The 27,483-nt window shown below is 24.7% G+C and overlaps 3 protein-coding genes across 5 annotated transcripts; 2 read left to right on the top strand and 1 right to left on the bottom strand.

Moving 5' to 3' along the window:
* Window positions 1-285: 285 nt before the first annotated feature.
* LOC112600023 (endophilin-B1) lies at window positions 286-5,506 on the top strand. 3 transcript variants are annotated; one of them, XM_025347158.1, is made up of 9 exons: window positions 286-576; window positions 3,436-3,577; window positions 3,650-3,769; window positions 3,826-3,988; window positions 4,061-4,127; window positions 4,200-4,238; window positions 4,372-4,562; window positions 4,851-4,983; window positions 5,173-5,506. In XM_025347158.1, exons 1-9 carry the CDS (start codon window positions 511-513, stop codon window positions 5,281-5,283), a joined length of 1,032 nt encoding a protein of 343 aa, XP_025202943.1. In that variant the 5' UTR covers window positions 286-510; the 3' UTR covers window positions 5,284-5,506. The 3 variants fall into 3 exon arrangements, with proteins under 3 accessions (XP_025202943.1, XP_025202942.1, XP_025202944.1); XM_025347157.1 differs by having other exon boundaries at window positions 4,197-4,238; window positions 5,173-5,505; XM_025347159.1 differs by lacking the exon at window positions 4,200-4,238 and having other exon boundaries at window positions 287-576; window positions 5,173-5,504.
* Window positions 5,507-8,692: 3,186 nt separating this feature from the next.
* On the bottom strand, window positions 8,693-10,238 carry LOC112600017 (inosine triphosphate pyrophosphatase). Its single transcript, XM_025347149.1, has 3 exons — window positions 9,901-10,238; window positions 9,694-9,844; window positions 8,693-9,079 (listed from the first exon to the last, which is right to left on the bottom strand). Exons 1-3 carry the CDS (start codon window positions 10,000-10,002, stop codon window positions 8,751-8,753), a joined length of 582 nt encoding a protein of 193 aa, XP_025202934.1. The 5' UTR covers window positions 10,003-10,238; the 3' UTR covers window positions 8,693-8,750.
* A 5,540-nt stretch (window positions 10,239-15,778) lies between these two features.
* LOC112600016 (Wilms tumor protein 1-interacting protein) lies at window positions 15,779-24,080 on the top strand. Its single transcript, XM_025347148.1, has 9 exons — window positions 15,779-16,054; window positions 19,955-21,260; window positions 21,424-21,520; window positions 21,593-21,762; window positions 21,923-22,116; window positions 23,498-23,549; window positions 23,622-23,690; window positions 23,756-23,872; window positions 23,937-24,080. The coding sequence occupies exons 2-9, from the start codon at window positions 19,965-19,967 to the stop codon at window positions 23,967-23,969; spliced, it is 2,028 nt and encodes a 675-aa protein (XP_025202933.1). The 5' UTR covers window positions 15,779-16,054; window positions 19,955-19,964; the 3' UTR covers window positions 23,970-24,080.
* Window positions 24,081-27,483: the final 3,403 nt, after the last annotated feature.

Genomic DNA, 27,483 nt, shown 5'->3' with positions numbered 1-27,483 from the left:
ATCTGGAGACGTTACTTCATGGCTACCCTGGAGGTATCCATTACAAATTTTGAGCAATGCAACAGCTAACAATTCACCATAAGTTTGTAGAACGCTAAAATACTTATAATTTATTATTATTTCTTATTACGCCATTACGCGGCATTTACATCGCTTCATCATATTATTTACACTATTACTATCACTTTGTCCGGTCCGTCGTATCAGTCGCTACGGGAAAACGTATGACCACCACGGATGTAGATATGATATCGTCTCTATAGCCATGATGACCACTAACCGAAACGAGATAACGACCACCTACACGGCTGCACGGAGAGCACGATAATCACGGCAATCGTGAATCGTTACTCGTTAGTCGTCATTCGTTAGGTACTTTTGCGTTGTGCTGTAATAATTTTTTTCATCTCCAATAAAACACAAATTACGCATCAACCAGATAGGTGATAGCTCTGTAAATAAATCGTCCATATTGTCTTTTCGCTCCTTTCATCGTTATACCTACCTATTATGGACATGGAAAACGTCAAACAGATATTTAGAGATGCTGGCACCGCGATCAGCAGAGCCGTACAAGTAAATAATAATAGTAATAATAATAGTTATAACAATATTATTGATCTTTCGGACATCGTGCATAATACACATACATGTTTGTAATTTGTTATACATACGAAAAATATTTTATGATTTAATTTGTATGTTTGGCAGTTAACAGCTGCTGTACCATCACTCAATGATTAAACTAGTTGTTAAAATATAGTTTTAGAATCTAAAATCTAAATTAATAATTTAGGAAATGTTTTGTTAACATATGGTACTATAATTTACTTAAGGATTTATAATTTTTTTTTCGAAATTTCCATTCTCATATTTTTAAACTAAGTATTACGAATCTTCAACAAAATTAAAATTATTTTAACATGTTAACAAATTAAACAATATATAGTAATAGGAAGTAGCAGTATATAGTAATTTTCTAACATTAAATATTTAAAATATTTGGAATTTAGAATCACAATATTTTTGTTTATAAGTAAATCAATAGTTTTGCGTTTTTTTTTCATTTTTATACAAGTATGTAATCAGACATATTTAATTTATAAGTTTCAATTCATTCAAGATTATTAAATAAAACATAAGCTGTATAATTTTAATAAGTATATCAGACTATGATGTTGTATGCAATCTACTAAATTAGTTTTTAAGCAATTTCTATAAACCTAATTAATTTTATCTTAAAAGTAGAACAATTATAAAAGTATCATACATGTTTAGCAATTGAATTTAAAAATATATAGGTATAATTGTATGTTTATTAATTTTGAGATTACTAAAAGATCAGAACGACATCATAACCATAAATTATTGCTCTATGATAACCTAGATACTTAATACATGTTTAAGTACTTTAAAAAAAACTTGTAATACAGTATTTTTATTAATATCTCAGTAGTCGTTGGATACATTTAAATAATAATTGTGTTTTTTTACTTAGAATATATTATTATATCTGATTTAAGTATACCTATTTAATTACGATTTTAAGTTGGTATTTTCAAACTATTAAAGTTATGACAAAATTATGATTAGTAATTAATAATAATGATATAAGATAATTAAAACATAATCTCTAGGTTCTGTAACTACTCATTCAATTTTCAATTTTATTTTATAATATATTAGATATTTTATAAATTTGTCTTCTCAATAATTAAAATTCTATGATAATATTTAGGCTTTATAAAAATTGTTTGTTTTAAATAATGATTTATGTTAATGTTATTATATATGTTAAAATTATTTGTACTTCAATGAAGGGCTACTATAAAACATAAGGTTACTAGCATCTGTTTACTTTACTTCTGTTTCAATATAGTTCAAACAATTATTTATTTTTATAACAATTATAATTTATTAATTTATATTTTATATTTTGAAGAATAAGAGACAATTATTCAATTTAAATTGTTTTATTTTAAATCATAACATTAAAGTTACTTACTATTTATTTTAATTCTATATAAGTCTAAAAGAAAAGCTTAATATTTTTACAAATAAGTTTAAAAATAATGTTACTTTCTAATTTAATAAGTAATTAATGTATAAAATAATCCAATTAATTGTTGAACTTCAAAATTCACTATAATAATAAGTATTATTTAAATGTTATCTTAAGTTTTTTATTGTTGTATTTTATTTACATAATAATATTCTCAAAACATAAATTAATTTTAAGTTATTGGCCATTTATATTACAAACATATTCAAACCATTCTACAGTTAGGAAGATTGACTAAAAAAGTAATAGCAGTAATATAATATAATATCAATATATACTATTATAATAATTAAATATTAATAATTTATTAATAAATGGGATATTTTTGACAAAAAAGTAAATCAATCTACCATAATATAAATAGTAAAATTAATTAATTTAATAGCAATATCAAAAAACATTTGAAATATATTTATTGAAATAAACTAACAGACTGTTTCCACTCAGAATAAATTATCTTATGTAATGATTTATCAGTGAATTAAAATTTAACAAATCCATTGTATTGACTTACTTAATGACAAGTTACACTTAAATACTTTAACACTTTAATACTTGTCGTACAATCGTATAGTTACTTGTTTACTTATTTAATTTTAAATTTTTTTAAATTAACATCTTTTAATTTTATTACGTTGATCCCTCAATAGTTTAATTATTTTATTTTTTAAAATACCTAACATAATTTTTTTGGGAATAGGACATTTTTTACTACTTTTCAATGGGAAAACCTCTGAATAATGGGCACCTATTTTAGCTTAATTTTAAAATAATGAAAAAAACAAAAACAGTAAAATGTGCTCAAACTAGTATAATAACTCTCACAAAAACCAATCTTTACATCAAATTGAATTATATTTATTTATATATATATATATATATATATATTATATTTATTTAAATATGCATTGTTAAAATATTAAAATTATCATAACATTAAATAATAGTATTATAATTTTATTTAACGTAACACATATGTTTTTTTCTTTTACACATTTATCTTTTATACATTTTTAAAATGTACCATTACTGAATAGAGAAAGGAATTGTTGGTAACCAAGAGTGTCCGTTATTCAGAAGGTTCGTGGTACATAGCAAATAGATGATATGGTTTAATTCATTTTTATGTATTATGTTTCAATTAAGTATATTAAATATAATTTTGTTTATATTATTTTTGTTATTATTTGCTTTTTTTTTTGACGTAAAACAAATAAACTGGTACTTAAAGATAATACATTTTATAAATATATATTGAAGTTAGAACTTAGGTTTTATATTAAACTTCGTTTGAAATCTAATTTTATAACATACAATAAATATCCAGATTATTGTTTATAATTATTAATACTTTAAAAAAATGTGTTTTGTAGTTTACAGAAGAAAAATTGGGTAAAGCAGAGAAAACAGAACAAGATCCAAATTTTGAACAACTCGTTACTTTTTGTGATAACACTAAACAGAACACTGAAACTATATTGAAGAATATGGAATTTATTTTGAATTCTAATCCTGGTAGGTTTTTCTTTAATTTTGAATTATAATTAATTATACTTTTGGTACTACAAATTTTATATTTTTTTTTAGGTATGAGAGTGGAAAATCTTTTTTTCTTAGACAAGAAAAAATCTGGACTCAGCAGCTCTGAATATTTGGGAATTGCCATGACAGAAGCTGGGAATGACTTTGGTCCAGATACTGCTTATGGTAAAGTATTTTTTTTTAATTAAAAAAATGTGTTCTCTACATTTAATTTACTTTAGGCAGTGCACTTATAAAAGTTGGAAATATACAGCAAACATTGGGACTCAACCAAAGAGAATTTATCAAATCAGCCAACGATTGTTTTGTGAATCCTATGAATAAATATTTAGAGACTGACATGAAGACTGTTGTCAAGGAACGTTCACTTTTGGAAAAAAGAAGGCAAATTCACATAATTAATAATTGTTACGTTTGAATGCCTGTTAAGTTGACTAATTATTATATAATATATAGACTTGACTTAGATGCTTGCAAAACTCGAGTGCGCAAGACCAGAATGCTTGCAACAACTAAAGTTAAGGTATATAATATTATCAATTTATATTTTTATTAAATATGGTTAAATGGATATTTATATATTTTTATGCAGCAGGATGACTCTGGTCCTACTATGGAAGAGTTAATAGATAAGGTAAAACTAGGAAATAACTTACTGGAATGTGTTAATTAATAAAGTTATTATGTTTGCTATGTAGTTATGTTGATGTTATTCACTCACAATAATTTTAGTTTTTTTCTGATTTATAATGTTATCATTTTCTTAGGCTGAACATGATCTCAAGGTAGCTCAAGAAGAGTATGATCGTCAGGCAGAAATTACCAAGCTATTGATGGAAGGTGTTCCCAGTGCTCACCCTCAACATTTACAGCACTTATTAGACTTTGTCGATACACAGGCAGCTTTTTATTTAAAATGTCATGAGTCTTTGATGAGTCTTCAATCAGATCTTTCTGGGCAAGTTAAAAAAATAATTTAAATGATACACAATTTATTCAGCTTAAATAATAAACTCTATCTACTCTAAGCAAGTTATAGATAATTTTTAAAGTATTTAAAAAAAAAAAAAAAAAATAGATAAGTTCTTAAATAATTTTAACTAGTTATACTATATTAAATATTAAAACTGAAATATGTTTTTAACATACTAATCCTTATAAATTTTAGTGTTTGATTATTACTAAATATAAATAAATATGTAATATATTATGTTTCATGATTATAAAAGCCTTTTTTAATTTTTAGATTTCCATCTGACCAAGACAATATTGCAACATTATCGCCAGATACTCCAGCTTTAGGGCGTATACAGCAAGCAAAAGTTATTACTAGTCAAGAACCACGAGATGCCCATGATTTAAGATTAAGTGCAGGAGAAGTAAGTTACCTGAGCCTGTAAATACTAAACATTGGTATTCTTTATTTAGCCGTGTAGTGTCAATAGTAATAGTTAATAGTTTAGTTGATTTACAATAACACAAAAATGTTATCAACTTCATTACTTAATTATATATTTACTCTTACAATTGAAAGTATATATGTATAATTGTTTTTTTTTCTTTAACAGATCATTAGTATTGATGTAAATTCCGACATCGGTTCAAACTATTTTATTGGTAAAAAAATTCAAAAAGGCAAGGTTTATAAAAGCAATGTTAGACTTTTAAACCAAGGTTAAATTGCTTCTGTATCACTTCATTTACATTCCCTATAGAATAATTTTTTATTATGTTTAATTTTCTTTCTATATCTTTCCAAATGTTTCATCTACGTACTCTTTCTTATTAATTAAACTTTAATTGTTTTACTTAAAACAGCACGATCTGATTCTAGCATGTTAGGAACATTATTTTATTATTAAATTAGTATTTTACTAATATAGGCTTTTGATTTGTTCAATTTTATTATTTGTGTGTTAATGAACATATGTGAATTAAATCAATTGATCTGATGTTTGTTATAAATTATTGTAAGTGTATTTGTTTATATTATACCATTTTATTTGAAAAAAAAACTACTATCTATTTTTATTTTAGCAATTAATATTCCATTATATATTAACTGTAATTATCACATAACTGTTAACTCAACACTTAAATTTATAATGTACAATAATAATATTCTTATCATTACTATTTTTTCAGAATACCAAAAATTACAAAATGTAACAAAATATTACCTATAATAAAAAAATGAATAACAGAGAGTTATAATTTACTATTATAGGTAACTTATATTTCTATAAAATTGCTTAAAATTTAAGTTTTAAAGAGTTATAAGTTATAACAGTATCTCATATCATGTTTAATCTAAAATTAAAATTTTATGATAATTTTTTCAATTAAATATCAAAATTACTTACAGATTTATGTATTAACTAATAGTTACATTTTTTTGTTTTGCTATATTATATATATATATATATAAATCCATGCCAAATTGTAGGTTTGATGAATCTTCAATATGTTTAAATTTATTAATTATTTACATTTATATCCACAAACTAAATAATATATTATATTAAACGAGTGCGTGTATTTAATGAAAATTTAAATGATTTATTTGGACAAAAGTGTTAGTATAAAATTACTAGTTAATTATTGGCCTTAAATTTATGATATTATAAATGTCACCAAAGAACTAATTTTAAGTGTTTAATTGAACAAAATTGTGTGAGTGTATACAGTTGCAATGAACAAATGTAGTTTTTATTATTATTCGTAAGTTAACAAAACTTTTTCAACTTTACAATCTTGTTATTTTAATTATATTTCTATGAGAAATTAATTGTTTTTAATTATTACAATTTAGCCAAATTAAATGTATGTAAAATTCAATTTGGAAAATTAGTATTATTTATTTTGTTGCTATGTATCCTTCCAAATTCTTTTAAACTCATATTTTACTTATGTCAAACTTGAAAAGTTTTTTCAGTTACCTTGTGAAAATGAAGCAATTATCTCATGATAAAATTAAATCATGTGTATGAATTTAAACGAGTATCCATTATAGCATAATGGAACATAACAAGGTTAATATTTCTTTTTTATATGATATAAAATTAAAATTGATAAAATAACATTTAAAAGTTTTTTTTTTTTTTTTGAACTTAAGCCCGGCAACTAGGGCCATTAGCTGTTTGTAAGGGTTACGTTGTAGGTTGGTACGGTAGGTTGTATTTTTTATGATTGTTACGGTTGATAGCAAACACGTGTATGTGTGGCAAGGTTTTTAACCACTATGATCCCGAGTGGTCACCCATCCGGGAGCTAGTAGCTGTGGCCGTTACTTACTCTCAGTCGCATTCCGCGACTGGTAGCAGCCAACGCGCCACGCCAAGCCACAACATTTAAAAGTGTTCATTACACATACCATCATAAGTTTTTTATACTATATACTAACCAAACAGTATTTTTTCATAGATAGTACATATTTGTATGATATTGATGAACATTGATTTTATATTGCTTATTTTTTTTTCCTTTAAAACTTTTAATTAATTAAATTTTAATTTTTTAATTTTTAATCATGATGAATTACTAAATAAATAAATAATATTATAGTTTTTAAATATCTAAAAACTTTTATTTTCCTAAAATAAACAATTTTTTTTTTAAGTTTGACATGTAAAAACTGAAATTAGAACAAATAACTACAATTACTTAATTTTTTGTGTATTTGGGAATAATAGTCACAAATAATAAGTCTATAAGATTTGAAAGTTATTATAATTTGGACATTTTTGAATTTATGTAAATTTATTTAAAGTTCTATAATTTGAGAAAAAAAATGTTTGGAAATGTTAAGAGACAAAATATTATATCTATTTCATATTTTATTTAAAATTATAAACTATTATCCTCGGTACTTAAATTGTAATAATTCAGAAACTACTAGAATTTCAATTTCAACATTAAAAAAAAAAAATCTCTAACTAAAAAGTTGCAGTAAAATATTAATAGTTCTTTTTAAATATAGGAATTTGTATTGTCTCAGAATACTACTTAAATTATATTTTAAAAATATCTGAATATCTGTAAATAGTAAGGTATTTAATATACCCAAAAATGTCATAAATAAATAATAATTTTATTAATTTTATTATTAAAGGTTAGAAAGAAGAATGCATGCTTGGCATCTCTTATGTAGGCTAGATTTGATTGTTAATTAATATATTTCATGAAAAGTCACAAGCATAAATAATATAAATGATACAATGATATTAAACTATTTGACTTTCAGACTATTCTTTTAAACAAAAATGTATTAAATAAATTAAAATAATATTCTATTTCAAATAAGTGTCTGATGAAACTTGTGTAGCTGAATGGTGGAATGCTATAATTGGCCACAGTGGTCGACATGTATCATGATATTTGCAAAACTTATTTAAAGAGAGTATAAATATTTTCTTAGTTTCATACAAGATATATCATAAACACCATAATAATTTGTAGTATTTTATAAATTCTATACATTTTATTATCAATTTCTTATTATTATGAAAAATTTTACCAACAGATTTTTATCAACAATTGTTCTTTAATATGATAAATCATTTGATTTAATACTAATATATGGAAGCTATATTCAATGGTTTGTCCTTCTTTAACCAATATATAACATAACAATTATCATTCAGCAGAATCCATTTTATATTGTTAAATTTGATATTAGAATCAATTGCCCATAATAAAATTCAAAGATAAGGATTTAAAGCATCTAATAGATTTTAATGGGATTTTCACTTTAAAATAAATTACACCCATACAAGATATTAAAACTTTAAAATTATAACATAAATAAAATCCCATAAAAAGCCTTAGATAATGTTCTTAACTTTTAACTTTTTAATAACAGATATGTAGGTTGATTCAAATACTAAAATTTATAGCATAAGATAGATTCTACAGAATTAATTTGCCTTACAATACACATATAGTTAAAGACAACACACATTGTATCCTTTTAATTATTATACATTCTTTAAGCCAATTTATAAATACTAATATTTTATCACAAAACAATTAATATTTTTTATTAATCATTCTTAATGAATTATATATGAACAGTTATAAAATGTAAGGAATCACATTTAATAAGATAAACAAAATTGATTTAAAAATAAACTTAATTTCTAACATTTTAAACAATAACATTGTGGTCAATAAACTCCTTCAATTTATACATTGCCTTCATCCTATGAGATATTAAATTTTTTTGTTCCTTGAGCATTTCTGCATAAGTTATCTCATATCCATCAGGCTTAAAACATGAGTCCCATCCAAAAGTCTCGATTGCAGTTGGTTCTACAATTGTACCATTAGTTTCACCACTAAAAATGTTCACTTCACCCTGTTCATTAACATAAGCAACTGTACATACAGCCATAGCGGATTTATCTTCAAATCCTTTGAGCATACGATATAAACCTAAAGGACCCGTTGCTTTAAGAAACCACTTGACATATGGACCTAGAAAAATAATATGATAAATATCACATGTACAAAATCTAATTAATTATCAGAAAAATTGTCTTGACCTAAAGATTATTTAAAAATTATTTTTTTAATACGTTTTTTTATAATATCTAAGTATGGTTTTGTACACAAAAATAAATCAAATGTTAACTATCTCATAGCTACTTTTCAAATTATACATAACATTATATAATACTTTGTAAATAAAAATTACAATTAAGTTGTAAATAAGAGTACATTTATTTTTATTACACAATAGTAATTAAAAAAATGTAACCAAAATTCTTATCATTTTTTAGGAATAACTAATAATTTAAAAGGAATTAATATTTTTTTCAGACTGTTTTAATATCTTAATCAATTAAAAACAATTAGAAAATTAATACTAAATATTTTAAAAATGTTAAATTAACAATGATCTATTACGTAAATACAATCATACTGCTCCTTAAATATTTAAAAGTTTATATTATGAAAATAATATTCAAATTTCAAAGTTGAAATTTAATAAAATATTTACTAAATTGTTGTTGGAGGCATACTTCGATACAATGAAATTAATTAATTTATCATCAAGACAAGCTTGTTAATGCAAGTAATCAATTTACCTGGTAGTCCGCCAATAGCATTAAAGCACAGACTAGTATCTTCTACAATACATGGACCTTTTATAATATCAAATGCAGCCAGCGCTTTCATTTTACATATTTCATCCCGTTCTCCTTGATGTTCAGGTAAGTCAATGTTCCTGTTGGACAACTATAATAAAATACATAATCAGTAACAAATGAAGGAACAAATGTGTTATAACTCACGTCAAAAGGAACTGAATCTTTGTAAAATTTCTTAAACATTTGCATCACTTCTTCCAGCTTTTTCACATTGCCAGTCACAAATACAATGTTCTTTTTCGACATTTCGAACGATGATGATGAAATCTAATAGATTTCTGTCGCTAAAACGATTAATGGGAATGTATACTAATTTCGTAAACTCGACGACTTCAAAACAACGTGAATAATTAAAAAGCGATTTCTAGTGTCTCAAGTGTCTGCCGTCTAGCGACTTCTCAAAATTAGTAACCGTTATCAATTTATCATTAAAGTTGAGCGGTTTCGTGATAGTAAGCTACCGCTGTAAATTCTTTACTAAAACAAAACGTTTCACAATCGTAAATTGAATGGGTGAAAACGTTTCGTCAATGATGAATTTAATAAATAATTTCGTTGTACTGTAGTTGTAGTGTTAACGAAAGAATCAATAATTTAATCAATCACAATAATTACATAATCATTCGTCTTTGTCATACATTAGTCCGTGAAATTCATTATATAGTTTTAATTAGGTACCTACTTAGATGTTCGAGATGTATATTCCATATCTATTTAATATCAATTATTATTTATCAATGTTTGAATGTTCACAGTTTACTGTAATTACAGTAAACTAATTACAGTAATTACAAAACTATTCGACCGATTTAGAAGTCAGTTATTTAATTACAAGTTGTACCTAGGAAACTTAAAAAATGGACCTAGAACAATATTACTATATGTACGGCTCAAATAGTTATCAAATGATACAATTAAACAGTGAGAAGTAGTCAAAAAAATGACATAATTTCTTTTAGCTTGCTGTATACCGTTGTTACCTACTACCTATGCTCCAGAAACATATTGTATACTATTGATTAATTTTCACATAGTTATGTAGTACTTGCATAAACCTTGACTGTATTGTATTTTCATGTAAAAATTGATTATACTTAGATGTCATAGAGTTGGCTATTTGGTATCAAAGTCTGAGCATTGTCACTTTGATTATGAAAATAGTTTTTAAAATTTTTACAGATAAAACAACTTGAAAAAAAATCTTGAATTAATTTTTTAAGAATTTTTACCTAGCCTTAGTGGTAACGTGATTTTGATAATATATTAAATAAGTGTCTTCCTTTGATTAAACTGTTTAATATAGGTATCTAATTAACTAACAAATAATCTATTTATGTATTTAACATATTATAAGTAGTAAATTAATAGCATTAATGATACCATAACGTTTTTATTATAAAAAAAAATTATTCAATTTATAATTATGATACATTATTGCTAGCATAATTTAAAGCCAATATCCTTTACTTATCTTTTACTAGGTAGTTAATGAAAAGTTTATAATGTTAACAGAAAAAGCTATCAATGTATCTATGGCCTCATATAAATAAAGTTTAATTAATATGGAGTATAGAAAATGCTCAAGAAATATAAAAATTTTTTTGATACATTTTTAAAATATTGTTTTATGTTAATATAATAGTTTCTAATAATACCAATTTGTATTAATTTGGCTGACAGGGTTCTGACCTTTTAATTAATTTCTTTAATTAAAAATAAACAAATTATACATTAATTTACAAACAAATAAAAGTTATTCTAATGAAGACAGTTAAGTAATTAATTATTTAATAATTAGATTATAACTTAAATTGTTGTAAATAAAAATACTACACCCATAGCTATGCCCAGATTTGGTCAACGAGCTACGAAATAAGATTTCGATGGGCTGGTTATGAATATTTGGTCATAATTTATTTTTTTGTAATAATGATAAATTATTAAAAACATTAGTATCGAATCAAATTAATAACCGTACTTCTAATTGCTGTAACTGTAATTAAACACTAGAAATCTATATGACTCAATAGGCCGATACTTTGCCTATCTTATCTAATGATGATTACACAGATGTTTAGTGAGATCATAAACACAATTCTTTTTTTTTAATTATCTTAAAATTGCATATGCTATTATACGTCTATATCACGTATTATCTATGTGAAATGGTCATCGCGATCGTTTACAAAAGTCTGAAAATTTGAATTATGATTTTGATGATAATAATTGTAATAATAACACTTATTCCATTGTTAACAATTTTATCTCTTTTTGAGTTATTTTTTTAAATTTGAAATTGTTAATGTTAATATTTTATTTTTTTTTTTTTAAATATTGATAAAAAATTATTAGTGGGTTGAAATTCTTGAAAACTTAATACAAGATTCAATGTAAATTTTTAAAGCAGTATAATATTATTAAAAATTCATATAAACAATTTATTTTTATATATACACATTTGAAATTTTGAAATTAGAATTTTGACAAAAAATTGCTAATTATTTTGTAGTTAGAAATTTATAAAAAAATGTTATTTTTATACCTAAGTTTTGAAAATTTCTCACAAATAGTTCATAATGGAACTAAAAATCTAAAAAAATAAATAAATTTAAACAAAATTACGTATTTTAACGTTGAATAACGGATGTTAATTATTTTTTATAATACAAAAATATTATTCGAGGGGACTTAAAATTTGTACGTATATTTTATTACTATAAATTTTACTATACAAATTATGTTGTTTGGAAAAAAATGCATACATATAATCCAATAATATAATAAAATGTTATTATAGGACTATAGGAGTTTTACAATTTTCCACAATTTATACCTATATTCAGGGGCGGAGTGGGAAAAAAGTCAGGCTAGGAAAATTAATTTCCTTCAGAATCCAGGCCATTCAACATTTTCATCTTTTGAATAAAAACTTTATTTTATTCATGTATGTAATGAATTTTATATTTAAATGTAAATAGGTAAATAACAGATATAAAAATTCATTGCATAAGTATATATTTTATTGATTAAACTATAAAATTTTTAATCTATAATCTAAAATAGGTAACCAAAATTTAATAATCTTAAAATATTCTTACATAATATTATCGGTTTTAAATGATAAATCATTATGACCAAAGATATTTTCAGTATCCGTTAAGAGTTTAGGTAAATTTCGTTTGCAAAAATATGAAACTAATTTCATACATTGTTTTCCACTTAGCATCAATAACTTTTTACTTTTTTCTCTCTCTCTCTCTTTCAGCACCGTCCTTCTTTTTCTTATTATCACTCATTTTGAGGAAAACTGGAAAATATTTAATATTGAAATGAATAATATAATATTTAAAAACAAAACTTTTTAAAATGTATGAAAAATAGATGTAGTATAAAGGTACTGAACTAATCCATAATCCTGTAGGTATTCTATTAAATAGAATAAATAGATGGTCTAGTTTCTGATGACAAAACAATAGGAAAATGTATATTTGACTCGATAGTCACGAGACAATAAGGTATTATTGTGTTGTAGAGCTTCGCCGAAAGTTATAAAAATAAATAGTGTATACTCTACTAACGTGGGTATATCATATATATTTGCGTATAAATTAGGTGTACTATGTAGGTACGGGTTACGCAAATTCATAACGAATAGCCATCGCTTATCAGAATTCAAAATTTTAAAAATTGTTAGTAAGATTTCGTTTTCGTGTATAATTAAATATACTTCTCACATTACTCTACACTATTTTCATGCTTTTTTTCTATCTATACTCTTCAGATCAACAGGCCATAAGCTTCCAAGCCACCGGGATTTTTCCAGATATCCCAGTGGGTCACTCCCCACCTCTGCCTATATTTCTATTAATGTAAAATTACGTACCTATTTAGAGGTGAAATATACAAAGTTTTAGTTAAGTTAACTTAAATATCTTAAATTCTCTACTTGATATAGTAATACGTAACAGTTATTGTTTAATACATTCTTTACTTTTTAGTTTGAAAAAACAAGTTACATGTAAACAATAATACATATTTTAAACGTTGTAATTTTGGGAAAAAAATTAGTTAGTAGGTAAAAATAGTAAATAATTATTTTAGTTGTACTAAAAATAGTCGTAACAAAAATGCAATTGAATTCACCAGATCATACTGTATAACCGCATATACAAATTGAAATAATGTGTCAAAACTCTAAATATAGGTAAATATATTAAAATGCTAAAAAATTTGTACAAAAAATATTAATTTTAAATTTAATAGGTACATTTATTTTTAGTTGTTGTATTAAAAACAATAAATGCAAAATATGTTGAATTATTGAATATAAGTAAACTAAACAAATTAAATCGTACTATAATAAAGTAAGATATTTATTACCCATAATGTAGATAGTAATTCGTAAGCCGGAGTTTAAAGCAGTAGCGAATGTAACTTGTACGACAATGACAGATAAAAATAAATAAATAATATAATATTAATATATTATCAATACACGCTCTATTATAGTGTTACGACTATAAATGTATCAAAATTCAACATAATCTATTTTAGTCATCATTAAATTATCTTGATATAATCACAAAACACGGTATTTGACCTTTAATAACTTTAAACATCAATTAAAAATTTAAAAATTACACAACACAGTCGTTATTCTATGATGACATTGTATATTGTACTATTTGTACTTACGATTCGGCTCGAATGTGTGAATAATGTTTTCTTTTTTAAATTAAAATGATTATTCAGCAAAAATACGGTATAAAAATTATGAAATTCGAGATTCTATAGTTACGTCTAAGTATTTTACAGTCCAGAATCCTACAATAATTCGATTATTTTCCGGGTTTCTGCATGTGTTCAATTTCTCTTTAGTGGAATCTTCTGCAAGTGTATTGGTTAAATTTTTTTTCCACAAAAATATTTGTATTTCACATTTTCACGTTGTTTTATTTTGATCGTTGAAATAATTTAATTAAAAAGTTGTAGCCATATTAATATAAGTACCTACCTAATACCTACAAACGAAAATTGCCTACCCTTTATACATCTTTAATCAAGTATATTTTCATTTAACCTTATGATGGTAATTTGTGAAGATTATAAAAAACGTTTACAAGCACAGACTAGTTTACGTAAGATAACTAGATACCCAAGTAAAATTTCTATCCAAGATAATTATTAGATACTTTAATATTCCAACATTAGTCAAGACAGAACATACAATTACATCATGTTCACGATCTAGATGAACTACCTAGTAGTCTAGTACCATAGATTAAAAAAATATAGTACGCAGTATATTTAATCTATGCTAGTACCTAGTAGGTACTACCTAAACGGAATGTTATACACTTATACGTAATATACTAATATGTTATAGTATTATACATGATAATATAGGTATTATTATTTATTATTTATTATTACATTTATTAAATAGCACGAGCGCGAGGGTGCCAACCACGGACACCGGATTGTCGAGTTGGTCACATTGGTCAGGCCATAGCCGTCGCTCGGCGGCTCGGCAAAGGGCCACCTGCCCGCCGCGTTCTTTGTTATCGTTACCGTGCGCGACTGCTATTATTTACGGTTTTGCGCGTGCGCGTGCGCGAGTCTATCGTATTCTTTATGGCAGGCTGCTGCTGTTGTGATTACTACAATACGAAAAAAAAAAAATATATATATATACAATTATACATACAATGTATAATATTGTGTATCCATATAATATATATTTTTAAGCTTACCTGTGCGCGGCCCCTCCGACCTTCGTCGCCCGCACAGAGAGTTACCCCTCCTCCTCCGACCGGTCGTGGACCGGCTCCCGAAGACACGGCGTGCCTCCACCACTACCACTACCGCCACAAAACTATGTTCTCTCCAGCCACCTACGAACCGCCGTGCGCTTCGAGCCGCGAGGCCGTTTCGTGATTATAATATCACATCGCACGCACGCACGCACGCACGCACGCACGCGCCCGCGCACTTCTCAGTTTTCACGTTGTTAATATTATTATTCGTCTCGCAGCGTTGTCGTTGTCGCCCGGCGCCGCTGAGGTATACTCGTCCCGCACAGCATCCGTTTGCTCGACGCCGCAACTGTCACAACCGCCGAAGTACCAGCCGAGTAATACGCGTCTCTGTTCGTCGCAACACACGACGATACTACAGCTGTTTGCCGCCGCAGTCCCTTGCCCGACTTTGCCGTGTCCCGTCAGCGATTATGCTTCGATTCACCGCCGCAGAACGAATGTCGACCGACCGTCGCCAAAAGTCGTCTTGAGACTCTCAGGTAACAGTCACCAACAATTGCAGCTGCTAGACATCGGCGCGTCCTGTTTAAAAGTAGTTTGTTGGCTGGACGCTGTCGCTATGTAATAGTTATCGCAGTCGTCCAAGAGTTTATCTGGACGCTATACCAAAATCAAATATATGCCTGTACTAGGTACTCCATTTTATAATTGTATAACAAGACTGTTATGACTTCGATGAGTTAGCGTTTGTCACTTTTTTCAATTCGATTCCTTTACTCAACACTGTTAATTTGGTTGTGATTACGATCTGAAATAATTATTTATTTTGTCATCATTTTGTAGTGATAAATATAATTTGTGTGTATAGTATACCTGCATTTAGTATTATAATTATTACTAATAACACTCACTTAAAATGGTTTGGTACCTAACTGGTTTATTATTATTGAGTAAACAAAACAAGTTATTCTTTTAACTTATACTAGCTATTATATGTTAAATAATTTGTTTATTATTTAAAATTATGTTTTTGTTTTTAAGTTTGTGATTAAATCTTGGATATTAGTTGTTGACATTGCTAGGCTAAAAGTTCTTTATTGATTTAAATATTTTTTTTTTATTTTTCTTTGAATATTGAAACCTATATTTATAGAAAACAAGTTAAATTCCTTATTACTTATCAATTTTTATGTTATGTGTGATTAATTTTAAATTTTGCCATACTATAAACATGTGACAAATGCAGTAAACAGAAAACTTTTTTTTAGAAAATTGAAAAGATGATTAATTAAGTTTTGTCAAATAAACCAACTTGAAGGTGCATATATTTCAAAACTAATTCGTGTATTTTACAAAAACATATCAAATAATGTACATCATAATCATTCTATCGAAACAAATATAGAATTAATAACAATAAAAATAATAGTACTTTATTGATTAAAAATTTTCGAACATACAAATTTGTTTAAATCATCTTAATTACACATTATTACCATAATTTTTATCTTCTATTCACTTTTTGATTTTGACATTTTAAGTTAATAGTTTTTAAAACAAAACTGTTGATACCGATTCACATTTTACAACAAAAACTTAGATAGTAATAATTATTGACAGTGTCCACTGATTGGAATTTTGTATTTCATTTAATAGTATAAATAAAATATTGTAAAAGTGTTTTGTATATTATAAATTAAATTTTGTATTTTCTAAATATACGGATAAACTAGAAAAACCTGTGTAATTATATTTACACATTGATATATGTGTATCTGTGTATATGTTAAGAAAACACATAAGTAAATATTCGGTTTTAAATTTATGGCTTCATAATTTCAAATGCACAATTAATAGAATTCATGTACACATGTAGTTTAAATACACGTAGGAAATCAGAAACCCTATTATTTATTATTATCTTTTTAGATTTGTTATTTTTATATTAAATATAATTTTGAGTATAATTATTAACTATGATTAGTTAACTTTGGTTGAAGACCAAATAAAAATATTCATTCCAATTGTCCTAAAAAAAATTCAAAAATATCAGTTAGTCTTTCATTTATATTCATGTAAATTATACAAACCATCAACACTTAATTAGACTATATTAGTTCTTTCATAATAATAGGTACATACTATTTTTTAATTTTTGAAAATCAGTTTATGTTATGAGTATGCCTTATTCATGTAATTGTATAATACAAGAATATAATATTGCAGTATAATACCATAGCAGTTAATATCATGCATTGGGTATAATACAACCTAATCTTTCTGTTAATATTTCATTAAATAAGAAAATAATGTAAAATATAAATAACATAGCATTGATTTTTATTTATTAATTTTAAATACCAAGAATAATTATGTCATTAAATAGTACTATGTATATTGTTATTATTATCATATAATATATACATTTTTTTTTATCTTAAAATGAGTCATTATTTTTAAATTGGTATTATATATAGTAATTACCAGAGTAATTACTTAAAATATTTGTTCAAAACATAGGCATACAGACGGGTAGGGCCAATTGGCCATTTTTTTTTATAAGTGGGTGAGTAGTTGATACCTAAAAAAATAATAAGGCGTTATAGTCATAGAAAATTGATAAAATAAATCAAAATCATAGATTTTTTACAAGATAAGAGATATACTTATTGCTCATGGGCATAATTATTTCCCCTGGGACTGTGGCGGTGGGAGGGTGAATGGTCTAATTGAGTTTAGCCATACCTGACTCAGAAGTCTGCGTACGCCTATGGTCTAAAATAATGTTATTTAAATTTATATAATTATCACCAATGTTTATTTTATTAAATATCTTCTTAATGTGGCTATTATGATAACATATTTCATTGATCAGAATAATATTAGTTTTTACTGAGTATCGATAATTATTTAGCAAACTATAGATAATAATTTATTATTTTTGGGAGAACACAAAAATATTTGATTTTAAAGGCATTAGATGTAATATTATTGTCTATAATTGTATAACCATGTTTGGTAAGTTAATAGTGGGACATGCCTTTGTATGTATAGTTTACATTAACAATATAGTATTTGATTCTGATAGAATCAATAAAAAATCATTTTTTTTTAGATACACATTACTCACAAAATTATGAAAGATGTTACTGTGCAATATATGAAGTATAAAACTAATGAATATACCTGTTGAGCAATGGGATGCTATTTAATGTGTCATGTGAAAATGATTAGTATTCCATGTAAAATTTTTCCAGTTCTACTATTAACATTGTCAATAATTGACAACTAATTCTCTAAAAATAAAATATTTTTTATTAGTTTTTTATTAAATATTATATTTAAAGGATAAAAATGTTAATAAATAATAACTAATTGCGTTCTAAAAAAAAATTTAGGAATTTTGAAAAAATTGTTTGCATTTTTAATATTTTTATACCTGTCTTGTCTATTTTAGTATCATATTTTAAAATTGAATATACTTTTTTTTTTATAAACATACATTTCAATAATTATATATTTTTTAAATTTTTAATATTAAATTACTACATAATATTAATTAAAGGTAGTACCACAAAAATAATTCTAGTTCAATGATTATCTACAATTTGTTAACATTTAAGTGAGTTTCTAAATTTTTTTAGTTTTTGGACTTTGATATAAATAAAATTAAATATAATAGCTAGGTGAGCCAAAAAATTATTGCTTGAGGCATTTATTCTGAGAGAATACTAACCTGCATTTATGAATTTTAATCTCTATACAATTTTAATTTTAATAAAAGCTTTTGAGATAATATTTTAACAATTAAAATAAATAGTCAAATTAATTTAACATTAAAGATTTTGATTCAAAATGTGTTCACTAAACACATATAGGTTACATGTTCACATTTGTAACATTTGCGTTACATAACCTAGACGCACTTTTCGTAATCCTACCAAGCAACAATCTTTTGATGTGACTTGTTGAATTTTCTTACAACTTGTGGAATGCGATGTAACTTTGTCACATATCAGCTTTTGTTATGTAACAGTATTACATATTTATGTCCATATGTCTTCATCACGTTATATGCAAACATTATAAGTGTGTACATAGCTTAAGATGCAAAAAATACATACAAGTTCAGAGTCTTCTTAATCATAATTATTTATCAATCTTTTTTTTAATTATTTCTTTATGTTATTAACCTGGTATTCATATCTAAGCTATTAAGTGTAGGAATTATTCTCTTAAACTGCTTTTCCAATGCAATTTTTAATACCTTTTTCTAAATGGCCATTACTTATATTATAAAAAATGAGCAATATATTTTATAGGTTAATAATAATTGTAAACATCAGGACTATCATTTTTATACATCTTTTACTTATATTTGTATTTTAAGCTATGGTTTATATTAAATCACCAATTATAATGTTGAATTTTTTTTTTAGTGAAATTATTATGGAAAAACGTCAAAAAAACAATTATTCACCAAGTACACACAATAACACAAGTCCAGAAAAAAAGAATGAAAAATTACTATCAAACATTGGTTATGGAAAAATTTTAGTTAAAACAGAATCAAACATGAACAATAGAGTTTCAGATTCAATTAACTCGATTAAACCAGCTGTATTGACTGATCAAGATATTAATAATTACATATTAAATTGTGTATCAAATTTAAAAGTTAGTGATCCAAAATCTCCAACACATTCCAAGTTATTTCCATTCAAATCAATGGATTTTTCTAACTCAACAGATAGATTACAAAGTAATAATTCTATAGATAGTACAAACAGTACTAATAATCTGTATTTACATTCCAATATCGATCAAGGTAAATATCCTAAAAGCAATATGACATTAAAACCATCATTATCAAGTCCGCCACCTTACTGCACATCAATAGGAAATCGAGATTCACCAAGTCCTCGTGCTAGTATTGGCTCTATTAGTCATGAATTTAAATCATCACCTTTATATGAGAATGTTGATTTTTATAATGGTGGTCGCTCTACAACCCAAACTCCTACATATTACCATCAAAGACCTAGACCAGGTTCACATTCCAGTGGCGGATCTCAGGACTCAAGACATTCCAGCCCTAGAACTAGCATAGTTTCTTGTGAAGGTTCTTCAGCACTATATGAATCTAATTATCGTAAAGCCCAACCTCAAGTTCCAGTCAGCTACCCTAAATACATTCCACCTATGGGAAAAGAAGTTCCACCTTATGAAGCACCGCCAGTTTATGAAACTTTATCTGATACTAATAAAAATTCAAATTGTTATGAACCTGCTAAACCTGGTCCACAAGTACCGACCCAATCTATTGATCATATAAGCCGATATCCTGCTCAACATGCCACTCCATATATAAAACCAATACCAACCATTGTTCCACAAGCAATAAAAGCCTTGTCAGAGTATGCGTCACAAACAAGTCCTCAAAGTATGAGATCATATAATTCTGCTAATAACATAAGCTATTCTCAAGATCCAGTATCACCAAAGTCGACGTCAGTAGCATCACAAATGTGTGTAGTAGGGCAACCAGCACTTGCTGAATCTAGATCTCAAAAACAACATAATTCAATGCCTAAAATTTTTCAAACAGCATCAGCGTATCAACAGGAATCACCAGTACACCATAATAAATTAACACGGACTTCGCCAACACCACCTTTACCTATTAAAATTAAACAACCAGCTAAGAATCTTCTTCCCTATAATGTTACACCACCTCGACCAATGGTAATTTTATTAAAATTATATGTAGTTGTGTGAATATAGTTTTGACTGTTTTCATTACACGAAAGGCAAAACTTCTTAATTTTTTTATTTAATTATTGAATTTATAATAATTATAATTTTGTTTTAAACTTCTTACTTAATTAAAATTTTATTTTCATTTTAGGGACCAACAGAAGCAGAAAAGAAAATTGAAGAATTAACTAGACAGTTAGAAGAACAAATGGAAACTCAAGAAGTTGCTGTTGGTGGAGAATATTTTGGTTTGTCTCATATTATAATTTAAGAAATTAAAAGTTTCATTGATTTTACATTATTTAATTTATTTTATTTAGGAATATGCCATACTTGTGGTAATAAAGTGACTGGTGCTGGCCAGGCTTGTCAAGCAATGGGAAACTTGTATCATACTAATTGTTTCATATGTTGTGCTTGTGGTCGTGCACTTCGTGGTAAAGCTTTTTATAATGTTTATGGAAGAGTATACTGTGAAGAAGATTATATGGTAATAATTTTAAATAATAAATATGTGCTTATTTATGTGTGTATTTTGCTAAGATAGAAGTTATTGTATAGAATTAAAAACTTAGTATACATTATATATTTGTTTAAAATATTTTCTTGAAAGTAATTAATGTAATTTGGTATTTTTATTTTTTATTTAGTATATAGGTTTTCAACAAACTGCTGAGAAATGTTCAATATGCGGACATTTAATAATGGAAATGATTTTACAAGCCATGGGAAAATCTTTTCATCCTGGTTGTTTTCGGTGCTGCGTTTGCAATGGTTGTTTGGATGGAATACCATTTACAGTGGATATTGACAATAAAATTTATTGTGTTGCTGATTACCATAGGTTAGCACAATATCTTAGTCATTGCCTACACTTAAACTGAACTTATTTTTTTAAGTGGTATCATATTTTAGTTTAATTAATTCTATATACAATTATGGATTACTAACATAATGTTAATATAATTTATTAAGTAATTGTGTGTACTTTTAATATATAGTGTAAGTTGTTAGGTATAATCTCAACAAGAAAACCTTAGACAGGCAGTAAAAGGTGAATTAAATTGGGTTTAAAGTATTATTATATCATATTATCTTTATAATATGTTTAAAAACTGACAAATTATTTAAAATATAAATTATAACAATTTAAAAGTAATTGTAACAACATAATTGTTCAATAGATTATAAAATGAATATATATTTTTTAATTATTAAAAATATTATCAATTAAAAAAATTACTAATATTCATATTTAGTAAATAATTTAACTTATCTGACATTGATAAAATTGCTAATATATTGGTACACATAATATGTTGAATAATTTCTTTGAAATTGCACTTAAACATTAGTATATATGGTGTGGCAGTGGGTTCTGATTATTTAAAGAGTACTGCAGTCATGCACTGATAAAGTGGATTGTTTCTAGATTTAAGTATATTATGTTTAGTTTTACATGTGTTCCATAGTTAATGCGTTTTAACTGTTTTATCGTATATTTTATCTAAATCCTTTGTAACCATAATATAATGAACAATACAAAATCAATATTTCTATTAAAGAAAGATATATTAAAATTTAATTCCGTTAAGGAATATGACTTTTAATAGAAATATTGAATTTGTATCAATAATTACATTGTGTAATCACAATAGATATAGATTAAATATTCGCTGTAATGGCAAAAACATATTTATTTCCAAGTCATACTGTGTCCATGATAACTGGTGTATACTATTATCTTTAGTAAATGACTATAACACTTTTTAAATCATCAGAACCCACAACCACAACCTGCATAGTATCAAGTTAAATAATTAAATTTGCCAATCTATTGTAACTCCATTTCAAAAAAAAAAAATGTTTATGTTAGAAATTATGCACTGGTATTGTAAAAATCTTTTAAATTCATTTTCATAGTTTAATGTGGTTCGTTGTGTATTAAAACATAAAAAATTGGTATTTTTATTAGAAATCAATTGATTATTAACTACTATTTTGTTCATTGAAATCTTATTAAATTTAATCAATAGAAATTGACTTCTATATCCAGCCAAAAACTGGAAATATGTTTAGTTTATAAAAATTTATTTAATGCATTAGTTACTCGCTTATTTTCATTATTTTGCCATGTAAATTTTGGTTAAAAGTCTGTGACAAGATTTATCATTAATATAATTTTCTTTAATAAATACAATTTTTTAAATTTATTTTAATTACAGGAAGTATGCTCCTAAATGTGCATCTTGTGGAAAAGGAATTACACCAGTTGAAGTAATTACTATGAGATTTAATTTTGCCTGTGGGCTGTGGGTAGTATATTTTATTATCTTTTTTTTTTTTTAGGGTACTGAGGAAACTGTAAGAGTTGTATCAATGGATAAAGATTTTCATGTTGACTGTTTTATTTGCGAGGTCAATATTTTACAAATTAATTAGTTTAAAATAATTTGAAAACTTATAAAGTTTATTACTTTTAGGAATGCGGGATGCAATTAACGGATGAGCCTGATAAAAGGTGTTATCCATTAGATTCTCATTTATTATGCAGATCGTGTCATATATCACATTTAAATGAAAATACACCTGAATTAGAGGTAAAATATCATTAAGGATTGTAAGGTATAAAATGTATTATATTTTGTATGTTTTATTTTTTAGAGTGTTTCTGCTACATATGAATATTTAGATTGAAGATTTAAATAATCAACTTAACACAAAATGTCGATTATTTATGGCTGGTTATCAACTTAAGACAAATTTAAATTAAATATTCATAATTTTATTTAATAATAACTGTTATAATTTAAAGACATTTAAAATAAATAAAACTTTTAGTAAATACTAACTAAATTAACATTATAATAGGAAAACTGATAAAATTATAATATTTTTAATGTATAATGTAACATTTTATGTTTATTGTAAATCCACTAAATTAATTTTGAAATATTTAATAGAATACATTTTTTATAAAAAAAAAATTTACCACATCCTATATAGTCTAGTGTTTCTAAGTTTTATTTAAAGGCTTCATAAGGTTCATTTGTTGAAAAAATGAATAGTGTATATTATTCAGATTTTATTTATTTAAATTTAAATTGTTCATTATACTTAATATACTCTTTTTTAAGGTTAATTTAAAATGAACTAATGATTTTTATTAATTTGGATTGGATTTTACCATAGATTTTTGCATTTTCATAAGCATAAATAATGTATATGTATATATATATAATATATATATATATTATAACTAATATATAAGATTTATTGAAAATTATTGTAATTTTTTTATTCTATTATCATTGTGATTTATCTATGTTTCTGTTATTTCTTGTTAAAATTTATTTTAAAATAAATTTTTTTTATCTCAAGTATTATTTACATTGTATACATTTTTCACTAATAATAAATAACTTAATTTTATTTTTATTAATTCAGTCAATACACATAAATTCAATTAAGTAAATTTTAATTTTAATAACTTTTTAAATACTTACAAATAATACAATGGTCTTTGTTTATACTTTTTATAATGAATTTCATTGCTTTGTTTAATTTTGTTTATGTTAACAATCGAGTTCTTGTATACTATTGTTTTTCCTATTTTTATTGACATAGTATATTTAACCATTTATTGGTACTGGTCTTGTATAGTATGTATAACAATTTTATAATTAATTAAATTTACTTTAGATAATTTTGTATTTAATAAACAAAAGATAAAAGTTAAATATGTATACTGTTATCTAAATTAGTGTTTTGTAGCTTTTAATTTCATAATCAACTTGCAACAAAGTTTTATTCTAATAGAAAAATATAAACATATTAATTATATTATTATTTTCTATTTCATTTATTATTTAGTCGCTTAAAATCATGACTGGTATTATTTAATAATGTGTCATTTTGTAACTAAACATTTTAACTACTTTCTTAATTTTAAAGTAATTTCGTTATCTTGAATTGTTCATTGATATAATTTATAAGTAAAAATCATCTATACAATTAAGATAACGAATAGATAATAAATTAAATCAACTTAATAGTTTAAATGTTTTAACTATGTTCTGTAATTACAATTATTATTTTGTTGATTATTAATGTTTGTAATCTGTGTCTAATTCTAATTTATACTCAGTGTTTTAAACACAAACTACGCTTATTTTTTCAATTTTAGATTTGTTTCATTTTCTGTTTTTAAATGTACTGTCATTATCATGGTATTTTTTTACATTATTAACTTTGTTGTTTGTTATTTATCATTGTTTTTTACGCAACTGTAAATATCGTGTAAATTATAATATTATTGTAATATTTTCAGGTTGTGATAGTTTTAATTTAAGTATACATAATTATAGTAGTTATATTAATTTGTATTATTCTATAGTTGACATTAATATTGATTACCAAATTATAACTTTTTTTTTTTAATTTAGATTTTAATTTTTAACATATTAGTTAAAATATTTAATATTATTGTACATGCTTAATTGTTAAATTGTAATAATATATGGTTGATTAAGTTAAACATCGGGTTTATTTATAGAATCATAATGTAATTTAAAGTATTTGGAAGTTGGTTCACTATAATATTTTAGTTAGAACTAATAATGCTAGTCTTACTGCAGAAACGTTGTTTTTAGTTTTCTTCATCCTTAGCCTATCTAGTTTTCAATTGGCATTTAATATATCTGTGACGTTTTTAACTTTCAATTCTTTTAATTGATTCTAAATATATAAATTAAATATATTCATACAAATTTAATTGTGTTAAAATTAATTTATATCATTACCAACAATTTTTATTAAGTTTAAGTAATGCCATTTTTTCTTCCTTTAAAATATATATAATTAAAATTAATTTTCATCAGTTAAAAGTGTTTGCATTAGTTTCCTAATGGTTTCTATTGAAATCTTCCCACGTAATCATAGTAGTTAAATAATTAAATGCAGTTATTAAACCTTTAGCTAAAAAATGTGTGTTTAAATATAATTTAAAATTGTACATACTACATGATGTGCATAAACACTAAAAGTATTATAACTTATACAACAACTAATACAAAACGTATTGGCATTTATTTTAGATTATCCAAATTTCTTAACGTTACGTTAATAGTCTTCTATTATTAATTTTTGTAAGTGAAACCATATTAACCACAATCAATTTTATTTTTAAATAGAAGCCTGTACAAACATAAAACTATTTTTAAGGAATTAAATAAAAAATACACTAGTAAACATCATTTTTTTAGATATTTATCTGTACATTTAAGCATTTAGCTTTAACTCATACATATATATATATTTTACATTTATTATACTATAAATTCTACAATTGGTTGCAAATTTTTACCCATAGTTTAATATGTTGCTATTGCTATGTAACATTCCATTATTGGTATTAAATATTCAACTTATTCTTATTAACTACTCAATAAACATAGAACATTAAAACCGACAATAAAATATTTATTTTTAACATTTTATAAAAAATATTATCATTTTTTTAATATTTAACATTTAAATACAACAAGTATTATTTTCATTAATTTTGTTATTTTATTTTTCGCTTTACATAAATTTCCAATTATAAACGTTATGTTATAGTATTATCCATTATTGATTCTTAAATTAAAACAAGATGAACATTGTACACACCATGTTATCAATGATGAATAAAATGAAAAATGTTTTACTTAAACACTGACCAAAAATTTCATGTTTAAAACAATACAGTTTTTACATGGTTCATTCAAATAATTAGTAAATAAAATATTCTTCTAAAGAATGAAGAATTTACATTTTATGTACATTATACATCTTAATCAAAATAAAATAATAAAATATTTTTTCATCAATTTCACTTTATTAGTGTGATACAATGAATTACATTTAAATTAAGAAATTATAAGTGAAAAATTAATAAAATCAAAACTATTATATTTTATAAATATCAGTCAGCTTGATGGGCCTTAGGTTGTAGACTCCTGGACTAAATGAACTAATGAGTAATGTGACTGAGGTTAGGATTTATATGCAATAAATAATGTGAAGTATGCATTTGGTTTATTAAAAATATATAATTAATATTATATACGCCAAAAATATGTTTTAAAGTTAATAAAATAATATTCTTAGCTATTCATGCAATTCAAATGTATTAAACAAAACAATTACATGGTGTTTTAAATTTTTAAAA

Source organism: Melanaphis sacchari, unplaced genomic scaffold, assembly GCF_002803265.2.
Source record: "Melanaphis sacchari strain LSU unplaced genomic scaffold, SCAv2.0 Contig59_pilon_pilon, whole genome shotgun sequence".
NCBI classification, from domain to species: domain Eukaryota; kingdom Metazoa; phylum Arthropoda; class Insecta; order Hemiptera; family Aphididae; genus Melanaphis; species Melanaphis sacchari.
The sequence above is the reverse complement of the archived record's forward strand: the minus strand, read 5'-3'. Positions and strand labels throughout refer to the sequence as shown.

What these genes read in the sequence shown, in the direction of transcription:
- LOC112600023 (XM_025347157.1), top strand. Translation starts at nt 511, where the DNA reads ATGGACATGGAAAACGTCAAACAGATATTTAGAGATGCTGGCACCGCG. An exon ending in TGGTCCAGATACTGCTTATG is followed by an intron (nt 3,770 to 3,825) that starts GTAAAGTATTTT and finishes AATTTACTTTAG; the next exon opens with GCAGTGCACTTATAAAAGTT. An exon ending in TTGCAACAACTAAAGTTAAG is followed by an intron (nt 4,128 to 4,196) that starts GTATATAATATT and finishes ATTTTTATGCAG; the next exon opens with CAGGATGACTCTGGTCCTAC.
- LOC112600017 (XM_025347149.1), bottom strand. Translation starts at nt 10,002, where the DNA reads ATGTCGAAAAAGAACATTGTATTTGTGACTGGCAATGTGAAAAAGCTG. An exon ending in AAGATTCAGTTCCTTTTGAC is followed by an intron (nt 9,845 to 9,900) that starts GTGAGTTATAAC and finishes ATTTTATTATAG; the next exon opens with TTGTCCAACAGGAACATTGA. An exon ending in TGCTATTGGCGGACTACCAG is followed by an intron (nt 9,080 to 9,693) that starts GTAAATTGATTA and finishes TTATTTTTCTAG; the next exon opens with GTCCATATGTCAAGTGGTTT.
- LOC112600016 (XM_025347148.1), top strand. Translation starts at nt 19,965, where the DNA reads ATGGAAAAACGTCAAAAAAACAATTATTCACCAAGTACACACAATAAC. An exon ending in ACTGTGAAGAAGATTATATG is followed by an intron (nt 21,763 to 21,922) that starts GTAATAATTTTA and finishes TTTTTTATTTAG; the next exon opens with TATATAGGTTTTCAACAAAC. An exon ending in AAGGAATTACACCAGTTGAA is followed by an intron (nt 23,550 to 23,621) that starts GTAATTACTATG and finishes TTTTTTTTTTAG; the next exon opens with GGTACTGAGGAAACTGTAAG.